Below are 19,163 nucleotides of genomic sequence, written 5' to 3'. Positions count from 1 at the left end.
CCTCCATATCGTCCATTATCACAACTGAACAAGGTGGCACACAACTCCAAACCCTTTTATCTTTTCTAAACTCACGTTTGCCGATCCTAACAGGTCCACACAACAGTACCAGCATCTCCTTCAGTTTTAGCTGTGGTGGCTGTTCTTGTCTGGGAGGATGCCTTGCGGGAAGCAGCCGAATACACAGGGTTTGCAAATGGCACCGGTCCTGTTTTGGAATATTTGAGACATTCCCTGTAGCTCCAAACGAGCACGTAACCTGTGAAAGGGTTGGGAGGCGAAACAAGTTTTTTCTTATCCTTACTGATAGATGAGATAAGAGTTGTAAAGTTGTCCTGAGAAATGTCAATGGGAAGAGTTTCCTTTACGTTTTAGTAACAGTGTGTTGTTTTTGGAAGTCGCTGTCTATGGGAAGGGAGGCACCTGCAGTTAATTTTATCTGTTCCTGTGTAAATACGGACCTCCTAACGTTCCCAACTTGCAGTTCAGTGGGGTTGTGGCATTATGTACTGTAATATCTTATTTTATAAATACCACTTTAATTTTAGTGCTGATTGTAAAACCTTGAACTTATTTGGCACTTGCTCCTTCCTGAGTTGGTGCTAAAAATTGAAATCCTGTGTGTGGATAACAGCATTTGAGTTGATGAGTTTTTGGGAGGGTTGTTCCTTGGATGTCTTTGGTGTCGGGGAAAAGGGAGGAATAAATGTTGTTAGAGCAGTTGAGCGCTGTGAGCAAGTGGCATAAAGTTTGCTTGAATGTCCTGTGATTATTTCCTGAATTTTGCTTGATAACTACAGCCTGTGTCAGGTGTTGCTGACACTCTTTTTGTAGAAGCATGTTAACCTCTTATTTTTTGTTCTGTTCTAGCTTCTGCATTTGTTCTGTAGATTCGGGGAGGTCTGAGAGCGCTACTGTTGTTAGTCACTGAGGCGATCAAAAGTCCTTGTGCTCTTTACAGTCCGGTGGACCTCTCTAACTATGTTCTTGCCAGGCACGTTACTGCTGTCGTAATGCCCTGGGAGCAGTTTGCCCTGTGCAGCCCAAGAACTGCCGCTGGTGGGGTTTAGGGTTTAGGTTTCTGCCTCTCTGGTCTCGGTGACATGAAGAAATAATTGAAGGACATAAGCCACAGTGCAGAGGGGCTGACAGCACACTGTTTTTCTTGCAGCAACCCTCTGTCAACCCACTCTGCTATGGAGCTTTGGATTTATACCTAGTCCTCACTGGACACAGTTTTAATTAATTTTAATAGCTCTTTTCAACCTTATACATTAATGCACTCAGATTAGGTGTCATCTTGACGTGTTCAGATCAAGTAAATGCTTACAAGAAAATAGAAGATCACAAGTGAAAAAAATTAAAAATTGTTTTACAGGTAAAAATTATGTTATAGAACTCTGTAACAAACACTACTTAACGACTTAGTAAATTTGGAGTCTTTCTGACAGGAAGAGAATGAGTTAATCTTGAGGAAAAGTGATCAAGTAGAAAATGCTATGTACGTATAACATGATTTAATATATAATTTTATAAGGAGGTCAGATTCATATGGATTTCAATAGCAGCAATGCTGCTCAGCACTTGCAGAAATTCAGGAAACAAGCACAAACTCCATAGTGCTAAATTAAGATCACGTGCTTGCAGCACACACTCAGAGGAGTTACTGCTGTGGGCGATTAGTCCTCGGGTTTCATTTTTTTTCCTTGTTGGTTTTGTTTTTGTTTAGAACCACAAGAACCCATTTCTACAGAGGTCATTATCGTGACTCTACAGTTAGGAAATTAAATTACAGTTCCCGCTGCAACTGTAACTCAAGTATGATTATATGTGTGTGTGCAAGACTATTCATGGATAAATTTATATGACAGATATTACAGCCATTTACAGTAGGAGAAAAAAACACAGGGAAATGCAGAGCGCTCTGATACTGTTTCTGTGGGACTCTGGCTTTGAATTATACGCTTGTGCACGTCATATAACATTACACTAACCTAAGCTCTGGCATTGAGCGATACATATTGCGGCCAAAACAAGCCATTTTAAGCTGTGTCAATGCCGGGTTCGTACTGGCTTCCTCCTACGTTTTTCTCCTGGTTATAAATACGCCTCACGAGTTAAACACTCGCCGTGAGAAAAAAACTCTGCAATCGCCAGTTACGTTGCGTTAGCCTAATGAGTTTTGCAGCGTTGTGGGCAGAGAGCGGCGTGGGCTGCCGTTCAAGCAGTGGGAGGCGAGGGCTTGTTTGGGGAGCCCCGTTCTGGGTGGCTGGCAAGGGGTTAAGGCGTATTTGCCTTGTGCAGATAGCGGAGCGGTTGGATGCCTCCCTGTGCAGGCAGCAAATGCATTGGCTGAGGTTGAGGGCGGTTCTCCTGCCGCAGTTGTTTTCTGTCCTGGACTTTGTTGGATCTGGAGCCTCTTAATTGCCTTGTCTGTAATCAAAATACCAGCTTGTGTAATTCATGAAAAAGGACCTGTCGGTGTAAGGCGAGTTTGCTTCTTGCCGCTGGCTCGTCCAGCGGCCAAGAGGAGTGACTTGCGTGGGATGTGGCCGGTGGCCCCGGCCGGCCGAGAGGACCCGTGGTGGCCCGGGCTGCCGCTGCTGACCCACGTTCACACAGATGGGGCTTGTTATTGCACGGTAGAAAGATCGTGTCAATTCATGACAGATCGGTCCCAAAACCACGTGGGAACATCTGTCCCTGTACAGTATATATGCAGTATCTTGATGTTCACACGGGTGGTTTAGAATTCTTCTTAATGAACCGTGTACCTCTTATCATACCCAAACCACCATGGATTTGAATACTCAATTCAGCTCACCCAGGACACTGCTATTTAAACCCATCCAGTGGCAGAGCATCCCAAAGGAACAGCAAAACTTACCCTGAGTTATTTTTATCTTTTTTTTTTTCCTCTTTTTCTGACAATTAACTGCTTTTCTTTTGTTAGCAGAAAGCAAGAGATAAGACCTAACCCAAACATGTTCAATCATACTTCAGTATTCAGACACACTGTGTTTATTAGCTGAACAGCTTAATGCTTAATTGACTTGCCTGTTAAATGTGGATCTCCTGGTTACCTGTGTTGGCTCGGGAATATGTTTACAGTATCAGTGTGTTTTGTTTCCACCTGAAGCACAGGGAAGTGGTGAAATGACAGGAGCAATCCACAGAGGTAGAAATTCCTTTGCGCTGAGTCTGCTGCCTTTTGTCCCCCCCAGCTGGGCCTCAGCAGCATGAAGAAATGTCAGTTTGAATCTATAATCAGAAAGGTTTGGGAAATGCATTGTTTCCTAAGTCTTTGGAGCCACTCTAGCTAGCTAGTTAAATATTTATTCACCTCTGGAACAACAGGTTTGAACCTCTGTGTCGGCTCCATTTCTCCCCCATCCAGGGCGGGTTAGTTAAGTGTTATGCTGTTTGTCATCTTTGGGACAGAGATTTTCAAAGTTCTGTTCTTAAAGATCTGATGAAGCGGTTTCATGGCTGTGATGAACAGCTTTGCTCCAGTACCGGTGCTGAAGCCCTTTTCCTGCAGCAGCTTTTATGGTACAGTGTGGTGGCTTCTGCCCCTACCCCAAAATAGCTGTTTCCCTTTCTCTAACTAGGATTTATGAAGTTCCCGTTTGACTTTCTCCTCTTCTGGGAGGAATGAAGAGAATTTACTTTTTTCCCTATGCTGAGAGGGAGGCACTGCATTGTCCAAAAGTCCCGCGGCATTAACCAGAGGCTGGGGCTGCGTAGATGCTATGCCTAAGCATACCCTGTGCCTCCTTGGTTTGTACCGGACCATGCCACAGCTCCCAGAAGTGTGATCTCATTGTGAAGAGGCAAATCTACACGGGCCAATGACAATTATTGGAGCCTGCAAACCTCAATCATGAAGGGTTAATGAGGTGCACTTGGTCAGCATAAACCTATTCAATGTCATCCTGCAGTGAAAGCCTAATGTGGCAGCAAAAAAAACCAAACAAAAAACCCCATCTGACCCATCCGGAGTCACATAGCATGGATGCTGTAGAAATAGTTATAAGAAGTGGCAATGAAGATATGCTGGAGAGGTTTCTACATGACTTTCAGGTGCTTTCTAGCATGCATACTTTGATAATGCCAAGATGACATTTATTCAGGATCTTGCATAATGAGGATTTGCACAAAATAGTGACTGACAATTTCTGGTCTTGAGTGCTTAATGGAAAAAAAGATGTTGCCTTGGCTGCTTTGCTTTCTTCAAGCTGTCTTTTAGACATCAAAAGCTCATAGAACAGGAAAAAGAGAAACATTAAGAACAGTTTAAAAATAGTTTAACTGTATCTTCTAAAAGCCTTTAGAGTTGAGAATTTAAAGTTTCTGCCCTGTGAATATTTGCAGCTGGGTTCAAAATGTGTAAATAAGCATAGGACTTTGAAGATTAGTTTCCATAACAGATTAAAAAAAATACGGTGTAGCGTAATGTTAAATAGGTGCCATGTGTCACTGGGTGTTTTGCATGAGGACCAACTCTTCTCAATCACCTGTCTGCTCCACTGGCTCCTTGAGAAACAAATGTTGTCATCTGAATATTTTAAACTTTGTAGTTCTCAAACATGAAACAGACCCAGGAAAATACCCTTTTGCAGGAAGCACTGATGATGAACACTGTGACTTGCGCTGCCAGCACTCGCCCTCCAGCTTGCACAAATCATTGCTGCATGCATTTGCTGTAGCAGTTTACTTTCCAGCTGGATGCTAAACCCGCTTCAGGGAGGTGTGTGCTGCAGCCAGCGCTGGTACTAGCAAGCGTGGAAGTCCTTGCAACACATCGGTATGTCAGTGCTCACTTAGGAACATGGGGAAGTGTGTGAGAAATAGCCCAGACTTTTTTGGCCAGATAAACCTTGATATTTTAGACTGGAATTAGTAAGTTTGATAGTGTTTTGGACTAAATTCTGGAATTTTCTGTCTTGTGTTTTTCTGTTGCCAATATTTCTCATAAACTGCAGCCATAACTTCTGTTGTTAAACTGTGCTCCATCTGTGGCCTGGTGAAGAATGTATAACCATGCTTTTAAAACAAGCTTCTCATATTATATTTAGTCTAATACAAGGTATCAGCTGCAGGTTGCTTCTATTTGGCAGTTGCATTTCGATCAGTTACTATTTATGACAGGTTCACAAAATAAGACCTATTGCTAGAAAAGGGCAAAAAGTTGGTCAGCGTAAAAGAAAATGAATTTGAAATACATGCTTGTGTTTCTTGTTAGTGGATGAATCTTGAGGGGTGCACACAGAAAATACCTTCAGTGAGTGACTGACATGGAAGCAGTAAGATATTTGAGATTAAATTGACCTTGTGATAGAATTTCAACCTTATCCATTTCATATTTCTTCAAAGGATTTATCAGGCTGGAACAAACCTGAGGTTGCTCATCTTTACTATCCCGTCTACTGCCGCTATTGCTGCTTATTCCAAGAACAGCATTAACCACTTTAACACTCTTAATTCTGCAATCCTTTAACATGGGGCGGAGAATGGCAGAGGGGGATTTTCTTCCTAACCACAGCAGGGGATTTGATCATCAAAACATTGGTAGCACGCTGTACTGTGGATCCTACATGCTGCTCATTTAGTTGAATAAAACTAGACCACGTTCCACTATTGGTCTGCTCACGCACATGAGCCAGAAATTTAAAATGTCATTTTAGCCCCTGCACATCGGTGTGTCTGGGACCTCCCCAAATAAAGCCCCTTCTGCTTCAACACTGAATATTGGACAGAAAGCTTGGGAAGTTTAAAGGCAGATGGTGGTAATTCAGCGTGAAGTTACTTGGTCTGGCCAGCACAGATTACAGGAGGACTTATCTCTGTCTTCCCTCACTGAGGGTGCTCAGACAGGACATCAGCAGCCATTCAGGTGTCCCCTCAGACAAAACTCTCCTGTTTGGTGAGAAGAAGGTGATGTCTTGATCTGCGTCTTGGCAACTCACAGCTGTAGCCCAAAGGCTGTATGTCACCATAGGGATAAATCCAGGCCCATGTCCCCCATCCCTCATCTAAAGTTCTTCCTCCTGGTGTTTAAATGGCTGCGTCAAAGCCGTACTTGGCTGTGGTGCTTGCTCTTGGAGTAGTGATTTCAGCTTTATTATATCTTTTCTGACTTGAAGTTCTGTGGCGTGTTCTGGTTTAAGCAGTTGGATTTAATTGGTTCAGCCTCGTTTGAGCCGTTAAGACTGAGCGTGAAGGTGCTGAGCGTGGACTTCAGAGTCCTTCCCTTCAGAGCTTCTCTGGATTTGCTCAGCCTCCCCTCCAGCTCTTTGCTCAGTATTAGTCATGGTGTTTGCTCTGAGCTATGCTCCTGCTTGGTTTCTATTTCAAAGCCCAAACCGCTCATTAAAAGTATTGTGAGGCGCTAAGTAATGGGTAATTAAAAAGTAAACCATAAAAACCTCAAGCAATAACACTTGTGGGTGCCCTTCTTTTTGGACTTGCTGGGAGAGTCATCGAAGAGCTTGTGTTGGGTGCCAGGGTGGCAGGTTTCCTCCAGGGGAACCAGTGACAGGTTGATAGACAGCTAGGAAGCAAATCCTGATAAAGCTGAAGGGTTTTATAGAAGTATTGTTGGGCATGCCTTATTTGCAACATTACTGTGGGAAACTTAGTTTCTTAAACTAAGAAAGTAGAATCTTCTGGCTGAAACTGGCTATCGCAGGCTGGGAAGCTCTCGCTGTAGAGTCTCATCACTTCTGGACTTCAGAAATAATGTTGGAGTAAGCAAAGCTCTCCTGGGAGCCTTGTAGTCCTGGACTGAGAGAAGAGGAAACTTGTTTTTTTCTTTTTGAAGATGAGCATTAATGAATTGTGAGGGCGAATGATAACACTCTTCACAAATGTTATTAAAATTTGGAATTTACACTGAAAAGTGTAGATGAGGCAGACATCTGCAGTTCATGGATGCCTCTGAAAAGAAAGTTGCCAAGCCAAGCAGGATGAACTGTTGGTGCTCATAAGCCTTTCACGGTCATACGTCATCAGGTTGTGCTATGATACTCAGTTGCCTTTCATCTTTTCTCTTCACAGTTTGTCCACCTGCCTGCAAGTCCCAAGGCTGCACCTCTGATGGTCAGTGCTGTCACAGCGAATGTCTTGGGGACTGCACGGAGCCGAACAACCCTGAAAAATGCGTGGCTTGCCGCAACTTCTACCTTGAAGGCAAATGCGTGGACACCTGCCCCCCCGGTTACTATCGCTTTGAGGGGTGGCGTTGTGTGACCTTCAGCTTCTGCCAGGAACTGCACAACAAATGCAAAAATGCCAGGGAGTCGGGGTGTCACGTCATCCACAATAACGAATGCGTTCATGAATGCCCATCAGGGTACATCATGAATTCCAGCAAGTAAGTACAAGTGTCTGCAGGTGAAGAAACCATGCTGTAGTTTTTGTGCTGTGCTTTTCTCTCGCTTGGACAGAGGGTCTGTGTTCTGTGTCAAGACCAACAAAGGTTTCCGGCATTGGAGTGTCTGTGACAATTACCTGGTCTACTTTAATATGATTTGCAAACTAATACCTTGCTAATTCAAGCCATTAAAAGCAGACAGGTCTACCTGCCACGGGCAAGTAGTTTATTCTTCCCTTGGCTTCCCTTGTTTCCTCTCAAGCTTGGAAAAAGTGGGAAAGGGAGATTGAGGGAGAGGACAAGGAAGAGGAGCATCCTCAAGTTGGAAGGGTCTTTCTGTAATTGAGCAGGACATGGGAGATGGCCAATAGAGCAGCTGTAGTAGCCCTGCTTCCCTTCCCCTCCAAAGCAGACCTCGGACTAGAAAGCCTCGCTATTAAGCAGAATAGGGACAAGTCGTGTCTAATGAAAAGAGCATAGTGTATTTTGAGAGGATCATTCTCAGAATATCTGTTCCTCATCCCTGTAATTACTTTCAATGAGCAGGTTCAAGCTGTGCCAGACATAAATGGACAATGTAACAAACAAGTGTAGCATGAATCAAAGCAGGGAACAGCCATTCTGTCTATTCCCAGAGTTTTTCAACAAAGGAATTAAATAATTTGTTGCTGAGCTGTTTATCACTGAAAACTTTGTTGCTTGTCCCACAATAACATTATATATTGTGATGAGTCAGATTTCCTATGAATATTGGTAGCTTTGTGCTCGCATGTATTTGCTCCTGCCATAATAATTTCAGGGAATTCACTCTTAACAGGACTTTTTATTCCATTTCCTGTTTTGCTTTTCAAAAGAATGGACTAGCAGCCCCCAAAGTAGATATGCTGCTTGTGTAACAGCAGCCATCGCCTCTCTCCTATGCTTGTTCCAGGCTGCTGTCAGTAGGACCTCACAACACTACTCCATGCTTTTCCTAGAGCATTTATTTCTCTGAACTAGTTGGGAACACATTCTTGTGGTGTTATGACCAGGGCAAGCAATCCTCTTGCTGCCATTTAAGAAGTATTTCCCCAGAGCACAAAGCACATGCTTGCTTGCCTTTTTTTAAAGCAACTTTATGTACAGTCCTTAATCAGAGGATTCCCAGATGAATGGCCAGCTCTCTGCTCATCAGTTACATGTTTGGTTAATGATCTTGGGATGGAGGCTGGGCCTGGGTTTCTTGATGTTGAAACCCCTGGTATGTATAGCACCAAGCAGCACTGTGGTGGATGGGCTATTCAAAATAGTCAAAATCACTTCATTCTGGTTTCTGTTATGTAGGAAGGGACAGAGCAATTAGTGTTCAAACTGTGGAAATGACAACTTAAAGAATTATCAGCAGTTACTTGGAGTTCCTAAGAGCCATGTGCTGCTCGGTGCAAGTGAATCCCATGGCATATTGTCGCAACACTGTCGCTTTGAATTGATTACTCTGCTTTTGAGAATCACTAGGGATGCCCCAGATGACGTTCTGCAAAAGCATCGCATCTGCATTGCTAACTCTTGTTTTTCAGCTTGCACTGTACACCCTGCGCAGGGCCCTGTCCAAAGGTTTGCGACTACGGGAAAGAGAAGACGATTGATTCAGTGACATCGGCACAGGAGCTCCGTGGCTGCACAGTTGTTAATGGAAGCTTAGTTATAAATATCCGTGGAGGAAGTAAGTTCTGCATGAGTAAGGGGGTAGGGAGCACTGGATGTCAGATCAGTGACTATGACACTATATGTGAGCTGGGGCATTTCTCTTTTGCTTTGACCACTCTGAATCTTAAGAGTGATTCAGAAAAATAACTACAAAGCAAAGGCTCTTGTGATGTTCATTTGGGGTTTTTTGCAAACTGATTTTTGTAAGGTCTTATGAATTAATGTGAAGCACTTCTATTTAATATGTTTGGGCTCCGATATCAGTGTTTCTTTCTGTGATATCAGAAAACTAAACCCAATGTTTTCCTCTCCATAGATAACATAGCAGCTGAGCTAGAAGCGAATCTTGGCTTGATAGAAGAAATCTCAGGTTACCTAAAAATTCGCCGGTCTTATGCCTTGGTTTCTCTTTCTTTTTTTCGTAAACTACATCTGATTAGAGGAGAAACATTAGAAGCTGGGTGAGTTCTTTCAAAAGATACTTTATTTTAATGCTTTGAAGTGTAAGGAGTGCCAGTGCTATCAGGGTGATTTGTATTGGTAAACAATTCCCAAGTTATTTTTAAATGTTCCCCTGCCCACGGCTTATGGCCTGCCAGGGAAGATAGTTTGCATTCATTTTTCTTTGGTGTCTGGATTAGCACATGAGAAAAAAAGAGTTTTCAGTGGATCCCCTCCCAATCCACATTTTCATTCTCTGCTTTCAGGAATTACTCATTTTATGCCTTGGACAACCAGAATCTTCGCCAACTCTGGGACTGGAGTAAACACAACCTCACTATTGCACGAGGCAAACTTTTCTTCCATTATAATCCCAAACTGTGTTTGTCAGAAATCCACAAGATGGAGGAGATCTCTGGGACTAAGGGGCGTCAGGAAAGGAACGACATAGCCCTGAAGACAAACGGTGATCAAGCCTCATGTAAGAAAGTCTCAGAATGCAGCAAGATTTGCATCATTTTCCTTTCCCTCTGCCTTGCTAACCTCATACTCTTATTTCTCTCAGCCTAGCCTATGATGTTTTTCCAGGGACTGTCCTTGTCCTTTTGGTAAAGCACCAGACATGTGACTTGCTGCTTGCTTGTGCACTGCAGTGACACTGTCAATATGCCATGAGTAAAAGTACTTACGGGTTCTCCATCTGGCCAGGAGCCTACCTTGCCAACTTTGGTCTTCAGAAGTTTGCTCTTTGTGTGCCCAGCTGTGAGTTTTTCAGGGTTGAGTGTATTGTTGTGTCTTTTTGAAGAGTTTAGCGCAACATAACCTCAGTCCAGACTGGGACTTTGTGTTACTGCTGAGTACCTGATTAATAGTCATAAACTTCTTTTTCCGTGTTCAGGAGGCAACAGTATGCACACAGAATAAACATAGTAGAGAAACAGGATTTCCACCCATCTCTGGAGCCGTGTGGGGGAATTGCTATGACAACAGTCAGAGAAATTTTTCCAATAATTTTTATTAAGCTTTTCAGAGGTTTTTAAACTAGTGGCTTTCTTTGTGAACAATGATAAGACCATGCCTGTGTCAGCATGGCTAAGGAGCAAACACACAGTCTCGCTTTATGCTCTAACTAAAGTCATGCTACTGAAGATGTAGTTTTGCAGACACTTGTTCGGGCAGCAGTACTACCATAAGCGCATCCCTTTTGCGCCCCCAACCCTGCTGTTTGTTCCCATTCTATGCCACACACAATCCCCTTTCCCTGTTTGTGCCAGTAAAACTCTTACAGGGCCACATGGTGAACCAGACTGTTGAAGTAATATGGGGTAAAAAATAGCAAGCCCTTTCTGCTTTGTTCTTGGGTTGTGTCATCTCTGTGCTCTGATTTATTGTCTAGCCCCACAAAGTTTTAATATGCACACAGGAACAGGAGCACATGGAGGCTGACACACGAGACACTTAAGCAGGTATTGCCACCAAAACCCCCAGCGTTAATTAAACTATGATTTCAGTTCCTTGCATTTCAGTTCCTTGTTCTTTTCACAGCTTGCAATGCAGCTTAGATCATCCTGTGGCTGCACTGTTTCTCTGTATTTGGTGACAGCACTGCTTAAACAATGCCTTCCCCAATTCTGCCTTTGTTACGCTGATGTAGCTATTTGTGAACAGACTTAAAAAGTGAAGATCCTTCAGCTGAATCAGTTTCCTGATCTGGTTTGCCACATATCAACACATGCAGCCATGCCAGTGCAGTGGGGAGAAGGGAACGTAATGACTGCCTGCCCAAAAACCGGCAGTACCAGTGAAAAAACCTACTTAGAGCCGTACCCTCGGGGATATCTCAGCTCTAGCTTGGGCAGAGTGAAGGAGGTACAAGGAATTAGCTGCCTGTAAAGGTCATCTCCTCCCACGAGACACTAACGAGCTCTTCCCACATTTGGGGATGAGACTGGATTTGGGGTTCAAACCCAGCTCTGTTGTGTGGTTGTGTGCAACTCCTGGGCCAGCTGGTTGTTATGCTTAAAGGCAGCTGGAGGAGACGGTTGCACTTCTCTTTGCCAGTTTTAACTCCACTGTGCTGAGCTGTTCTCTGTGCCACCCCCCCCACCTCAAACCACAGGTTGCCAGTGTGTTTGGCTTTTTGTTTGTTTTTACATTTCAAGTCTAGTTTTCACATTGGCAGCATCCTGTTTACAAAAAAAAAAAAAAAAAAAGCCCTTGTTTGTTCTGGATGTTGTGCCAGTGAAATGAATGTTCTTCCTCTCTTGTGCAGCTACTGCAGGAATGGCAAATCCAATCAGAGCAACAGAGTTTGTCCTTCTTGGGCTGCTTGGACATACCATATCATAATGTGTCCCTTGAGCCTCAGAACTCCACCCTCTTGCAACTGTTTGTTGTCCTTCCCTCCTGTTTGCAAAGGGACCATGCTACTTCGGGGCAAGGCTGGGAATTCATGTGCTTAGTTTTTGTAGCCTCTGTCTTATATGCAAACCATATTACTGGGTTCAGCTGTGTAGATCATCACGAGTTTCAAAATATGTTGCCTTTAGATTTCCCACTTATTAGAATTTAGTTCAACTCTTCTACAGGGTCATTTTCATAAAATCATAGAAAAATTTAAGCTGGCAGGAACCTTAGGAGGTCATCTATTCCAACCCTTGGCTTAAGGCAGGAATAGCATCAAAGTAAGATAAGTTTTTAATGAACAGCTCTTCTCAATGCCAACATTCTTATATTTATCTGTGGAGAAGATAAGCTTCTAAAATAATTAGAAATAGAAACCTTTATTTTTTAGCATTCACAAAATTATTGTCACTTCTCTTTTGTAACAGGTGAAAATGAATTGCTGAAATTTTCTTCCATTAGAACTTCTCATGACAAGATCCTCTTGAAGTGGGAGCCATACTGGCCTCCTGATTTCCGTGATCTCCTGGGATTTATGCTTTTTTACAAAGAAGCGTAAGTGATCCACTGTTAGGTTACAAAATAATAGCCATGCTGGGCTTCCATAAATGGCAGTTGGCATTGAAGAGTAGATATTAAACCTGCTGTGGGCATAGCTATTTAATCTTTGTAATTGTCTGGCTCCTACACTTAAGTTTCTGATGTTACCCTTATATAAAAGTGTTCATTAAGATCCCTGACTTACTGAGTTGTGTACAGTCAAAATTCCTCATTTAAGAACAATCCAAACATTACTTGTTCCAACTATTCTGGACATACATACTCTTAACCGTGGAGTTCATCAGCTCCCCACTATCTCCATGGGACGTTGAGGTTTCTATTCCCTTTGAGGTAGGAAACATTCTTACAGAATCAAGGTTACCAAGCTGATTTTAATAAAGCTGGAAATAATTAGCCTGGATTTAGTTGTTGTGATCATCTGTGGAACACTACCTGATCTGTGATGCTGTTAGGAGACTGGGTTGCAAAGCTCCCTATGCTTCATTTTCGGAACACATACAATGAGATAGTTATACTTTCTCCAAATGGTAAAGGATTATAACTTTTAGTGATGTCTTTAGAAATGTTGTTTTTAAAAGCTTGAATTAGGATTCTGTTAATTTGAGGCTTTTTTTTTTTTTTTTTTTTTTTTTTCCTGAAGTCCATACCAAAATGTGACGGAGTTTGATGGCCAAGATGCATGTGGGTCAAATAGCTGGACAGTTGTGGATGTTGACCCACCCCCACGGTCAAATGAGCCCAAAGCCCAGGCCCAGCCAGGTTGGCTTCTGAGGGGCTTGAAGCCATGGACACAGTATGCTGTATTTGTTAAAACTCTGGTCACCTTCTCAGATGAACGAAGAACATATGGTGCAAAGAGTGAAATCATCTACGTCCAGACCAACGCTACTGGTCAGTATCATTAAATTAAAATTGCCTTGCAAGTGAAAAGAAAATAGAGCTACATAGTCTTCTGCCTGGTAGTCATGATAGTCCCATATCTATGAAACTTTCCACTGCCATTGCTGCTCTCCTTTGGTAGGAAGGTATTCCTAAACAAATGGGAGGGCGTATGCTTCCCTGCATGGGGAGATGGTGCCAACGTGCTCTTCTTCCTTCAGGCTCATGTGGCCACGTGTAAGAGCTTGCGTGCACGCTGGTGTATCCTGCTGCAGGATTGTTGGGTGTCAGTTGACCTACTATGGAGAGCGCTCTTTATTCCCATGGAAATGGAAACTCGCCTGTGTTTGTCCTTTGTTCTGTCAAGCTCTTGCAGAGCAGTGGAAGTGACCTCTGTCTCTTTTCCCACCCATGCAGTTCCGTCAGTCCCATTAGATCCGATATCTGTTTCCAACTCTTCATCCCAGATCATTCTGAAGTGGAAGCCACCCTCAGAGCCCAATGGAAACATCACGCACTACCTGGTGTTCTGGCAGCAGCAGGCAGAAGATAGTGAGCTTTATGAACTGGATTACTGCTTAAAAGGTCAGTGTGTGGTTCTCTCTCTCTCTGCCTTTCTTTAAAGCTTTCTCAGAATTGTCTGGAGATTTTTCACATGTTTTGGAGGTGCTCTGGATGCCTGATTTTGCTGTTTTCAAGACTGTTGTTCAAGAAACAGGCTGAGATGCAGCTGTGGTCTCCCACTGTTCCGTTACATTATACATTAGGTGCTATTGCCAAGTTACATGCAAAAGCTCTCCAAAAACATTTTTTTACAAAGTAATCAGATACTTTTTCCTTTGGGGATCTCCCTTCTGCACAGTTCCTTTTAAACTGAGTAATAAGTTTAATAACAGCTATGGAGGTAGTGAGGGAAAAAATTTCAGTGCTTCTGGAGATCAGTGGCCAAGGTAATTTCTGAAGGCATCCTGTGCCTGTTTTGGAATTCTTTCAGAACACAGAGTTTCACTTGAGGACTCCCAAAATCTCACCTGCTGCCCTGTGTTACCTAAACTGAGATGAACTGGGGTAGAACTCTGTTTGACTACAGCAGCATCTGAGCTCCATTTCAAAAATAGCACAGTTTTGAATCAAAGGCCTGTCATAAAAGAGGGTAAGGTGCTCAGGCCTGGATATGAAAGCTCAGGATGCCCGAATGTGCTATAAATCTTGTGTACAGTAGTTTTGGGTCTTTGTAGGATCAAACATCTGCTGCTGCCATGTCAAGCATAAGTCATACTAAAATTGTTTTTTCCATAGGATTAAAACTGCCCTCAAGGACATGGTCTCCTCCTTTTGAATCTGAAGACCCTCAGAAGTATAATCAGAGTGAAAATGAGGATGTCAGTGGAGAATGTTGTTCCTGTCCTAAAACAGACTCTCAAATACAAAAGGAGCTGGAAGAGTCTGCTTTCCGCAAGACGTTTGAGAACTATCTTCACAATGAGGTCTTTGTCCCCAGGTACGAACATCAAACAATATTGCCCAGTTGGTCAGGGGTAGGGAAATGTAGCTGATAATCAAACAAAAATATTGGGCTGGATGTGGCCATATTGCCAGTCTCTCTGGGCTTCCATGAGACTGTCTAGTCCAGCTGAATACGTGTGTCAGAGACTGGTGAGAGCTGAGCAGCTACAACTGATGTTATTACAGATTTGGGAGATCCTGCTCTTATTTCCTGTCTCTGAATTCTCCTCGGCTTGAGAATGAAGTGAGAATCCTTTACAAATAGCTAAATGCCTGCAGCTCATTTAAACTTGTATGATGCCAAAAATAGCTTTTTTTTTTTTTTCTGTCCTCAAATTTTGTGGTCTAGCTTTTTCATCCAGTTGAAAAGAAAGGAAAAGGGAAGTTTACCATGCCACAGCCTTGTCCTTTAGCGCGGTATTTGCGGTCTTCCTTGCACTTAGTCTGGGAAATACCTCCAATACCATGAGGAATGCAACTGCTGTGGGTGGTGAATGTCCTGTTTTGAATGGCACACACAGTGTCACATTAAGTGGTGTTGAATGTCTTCACACTTCATATGCAACTTACAGAGGAAGCACTGGGAATCAGGTTAGAGTCTGTAATGATTTACCCTCTTCACTGTCATGCATTTTGTGTTCTAAATGTATTCTCTGCTTACTGCACTTAGCTAATAAACGTTTATTTGCAGCTGCTTGACAAAAGTTCTGTCACTGCACTGAACATTTTTATTATTGAGTGCATTAGTAGATGGTGTCTCTTATCTGCGAGCCTGGTTTGATGCCTGCAGTTGTCACCTGGAAGCTTGTGCAGAGTCACTCCTTTTGCTGTTTCTTTGCTGTTCATGCTGATCAGAAGGGAAAGTTTCAACGTGCAAAATGATGCCAGGTCACAACATATTCAAAAGCAGAGGAGAACCCAGCCACGTAGAAAAGCCAAACTCCTCCTGATATAGGCAGACAATTCTGACAATCTGATTTCTTTCTTTTTTTTTTTTTTCTTTCTTTTTTTCAATTTTGTTGTGCAGCCAGCCCAGGATGCTTCTCAGGCCAGTTTCTGGGGTATGTATTTTAGGAAGAAACCAATCACCAGGATGTGCCACCTTGTCAGCCTGCTAAGGAAGAAATCTCCAGTTCCCTAGGCTAACTGATCCTTTTAATACAAAGCCCCTTTTGCTGTTATAAGTCAGCAGGAAAGATACCTTCCTGCTGGCGTCCATCCTGCTTGTCTTCTGACAGGCTCCAGGCTGTGACAATGTAAATTAGAATTAGTTTTCCTGTGAATACTATGCCTATTGCCTGTTCATAGGGCAGCCTATCTAGAGCCTGGCAAGTGAAGGTGAAGTGTGTTTTACTTCAGGTGCTTTTTATGTGACTCTCGATAGTTTATTGACCTCTCTTGAGGTACTGTGTGGACTTCCCTTGAGATAAGAAGTGTTCTGCCAGTCACGGGGAGGAATCTCACAGATGAGGCCAGCAGGGAATATGAAGTGGCACAGGTGCAGAAGACAGAGCAGTTGAGTTACTCCCCCAGTGTCTTGTCTTCTTGTCTTCCATGTGCCATTTTTTTCCTCCTGTCCTGTTCCCAGCTATCTGATCCCTGTGCAGTATCCAGTCCGTACGAGGCTCTGCCATGGATCTGCCATGCTCTGCCTTAGTCCAGGTCTGATCTCACCTGACTTGCTCAGAACCCCTCTGGAAATCGCAGAAGCTGTTCCTTCCCCATGTCCACGGTTGATTGGATACTCTAGGAGATACTATCACAAGTCTTGTGGATTAATTTGGTCTGGCACTGGCAAGGCAAATGAAGTTTTTAAATGCTTCTTGCCATACCCACCTTCCCAGTCAGAGCTAGCAGGTATCTTTACACCACGTGCTTTGTAACCTCCCTTTGTAGCTGAACAAAGTGGCCATCAGAAGCTGATGCTTTGTTTCTTCTTTCCTGTGTTATTTGCTCTTATATTGGAACGAGTTTTGTACAGATTGGAGCAAATAGGTGATTGCACGCTGGAACAGGTTGCCCAGGGAGGTTGTGGAGTCTCCATCCTTGGAGATATTCAAAACCTGACCAGACATGGTCCTGAGCAACCTGCTCTAGCTGCCCCTGCTTTGAGCAGGGGTGTCGCCTCAGACAATCTCCAGAGGTGCCTTCCAGCCTCAAGCACTCCGTGATTCTGTGGAAAGATTTCAAAAGCAATAAAAGTCCTGAGAGGCAGAGGGAAACTAAATGGCTGCTATTCAGGATGTAATTTCATGTATGCTCTCCACCATCACTACTGCAGAAGAAGCAGTCTCACTCTTCTCTCTGTCTCTATCCTCTCTCTCACACACACACTTGTGCCATTACAAATATTAGTGGGTTACAGACTGAACAAGGTCTGGGAAATGGCTCATATTAAAAATAACTTTTTTTCTGAGTTTCCCAGTTCAATCCCATTAATTGTGCAGACAAATATATAAATGCTTTTGCCAGCACAAGGGGGAAGACAGGCCAGCTGTTCTGGGCTAGTTTCAGGTGCATGGAAAAACTTGGTTTAAGCTAGCTAAGGCATTTTTAAAATCCCCCAGCACAGGCCATATTGCATGTGATGAGCTGTCACTTCCATCCTTCTGTGAACCTCACACACGCTGATCGTCTCTGACAGTAGGAGGAGAAAGAACCTGAATCTGAGTATTTCACAGGGAAAGTCATTGGAGCTACTGCAATGGCCATAATGAAAATTGCACTGGAACAACTATGGGAAGACATCAGATGTTTGAAAATACAGAGAATTTGGCGAGAAAATTGCTGCAAATCCAAGATAATAAATATAGGAAGATTGGGGTTTACAGCCTCAAAAGTTTTTCTTGCTTTCTGTTACTTGAGAAGGGAGAAGTTATTCTTGCGTTTTACTCTGTGTTGCATCAGTGGTCAAATTACTGTTTTACTTGTGAAAAACAAAATTCTCTCAAACAGGAGGAACGGCTGAATCCACACTTTGTAAACAGTGGTGTGTAGCTTTGCTTTTAAGTCCAAACAAAGTCCTGGTTGACCGTAAAGAATCCTTCCAAAGGAGGGAGGTGGCATGACCCAGACCTGGGTCTCTGAACTCTGCCCCATTGTTAGGGGACACTGTTCAGAACAATGCATAAGCTGAGATAACAGCAGCTCCAAAATGAGTTAATTAGTAATTAGGGAAAGAGAAAACTAAAAACTGGAATGTGCTCTACTGAACCTGCCGTTTGGCATCCCATTTTTTTCTATCAGGTGGATGAATATGCTTACATTGTTGGGTACAACCCGATGTTTAGTTTGAGGAAGTCTTAAAATCTGCTTTCCAGCTGGTTGCATTTGCCATTGGAGGAGAAATAACACTAGGGACTGGAGCTGGGGGTTGCAGCCAAAGACCTGATCTACGCAATCCCCCGTTGTAGTTGTTGGCCAATCATTTGCCTGGTAGTCAGAGGGTGGCAGTGGAAAGTTCAGTTCAGCAGCAAAGATTTGCTTCAACAGCTTGTTACATTTTTAGAGACTGGAGATGCCTCAAGTGTGGGTTCAGTTCAGGTCACTCTTTGTACCCTTTAATAGCTGCACACACATGCACACACAAAAAAAGATCATCATCCCCTTAAAATACATGGTCCGATTTTCAAATCGCATTAATTCCTTTTGTGTAACTAAATACCATTACTGATTCACCATGTTGGGTAGTTCCCAACCTGGAATTCCTCGTGGCAAACGTGTGGCAGGACGTAAAGTGTTAGAACGAGGAATTTTGTTTTGGTACATGTTCCTTTTTATTTCCAAGAAAATGAAATTTGTGAATTGTTCTTAATTCTGTTGAATTTATTCTGTTTATTTACTGACAAAATCTGACATTAAAGTTGGCTAGTAGCACTCGCTTGCAAACAGGGGAGCTGACAGGATCACGCTGCTGGTTCTGTTTTTACAACTGCAAAAAACTTGATTTTCAGACCAAAATGCAATAATTTGAGTGGCAATATTTGGTTAACAAAACCGCACGACTAATATGTAGTTTGAATCTGTGAGTTTAAAATGCACCTGTTGAAAAGAACATAATAGATTTGGTCTCTCAGGAAAAGGTTAAAATTTATCTATCTAGATTCAGCCTTGGAGTTCAGAGTGGCAGGTGTATTCCAATGAGCTGTGAAACTGGTCTAATGCTTTATAAATGCAAGTTTATGACACTTGGAACATGTGGCACATCTAAGATCATCAGAGTTGGGGGCTGCGATATGACCTCATTTGCTCAAAGCTAGGATGTGTAGGAGGTGAACTCCACAGCATTGCAACACTGTACAAGGCATCCGTG

General features: G+C 43.1%; 1 protein-coding gene across 2 annotated transcripts in view; it reads left to right on the top strand.

The window, feature by feature from the left end:
* INSR (insulin receptor) overlaps positions 1–19,163 on the top strand; it is a 65,493-nt gene that overhangs the window by 33,727 nt on the left and 12,603 nt on the right. For both annotated transcript variants that reach the window (XM_041127889.1, XM_030032355.2), the window contains 8 exons: positions 7,060–7,375; positions 8,932–9,077; positions 9,378–9,522; positions 9,769–9,983; positions 12,334–12,460; positions 13,107–13,357; positions 13,763–13,930; positions 14,645–14,846. In XM_041127889.1, coding sequence (XP_040983823.1) covers positions 7,060–7,375; positions 8,932–9,077; positions 9,378–9,522; positions 9,769–9,983; positions 12,334–12,460; positions 13,107–13,357; positions 13,763–13,930; positions 14,645–14,846 — 1,570 coding nt within the window. The remainder of the gene's footprint in view (positions 1–7,059; positions 7,376–8,931; positions 9,078–9,377; positions 9,523–9,768; positions 9,984–12,333; positions 12,461–13,106; positions 13,358–13,762; positions 13,931–14,644; positions 14,847–19,163) is intronic.

The sequence above is a fragment of the Aquila chrysaetos genome, chromosome 12, assembly GCF_900496995.4.
Source record: "Aquila chrysaetos chrysaetos chromosome 12, bAquChr1.4, whole genome shotgun sequence".
NCBI classification, from domain to species: Eukaryota; Metazoa; Chordata; class Aves; order Accipitriformes; family Accipitridae; genus Aquila; species Aquila chrysaetos.
The sequence above is the reverse complement of the archived record's forward strand: the minus strand, read 5'-3'. Positions and strand labels throughout refer to the sequence as shown.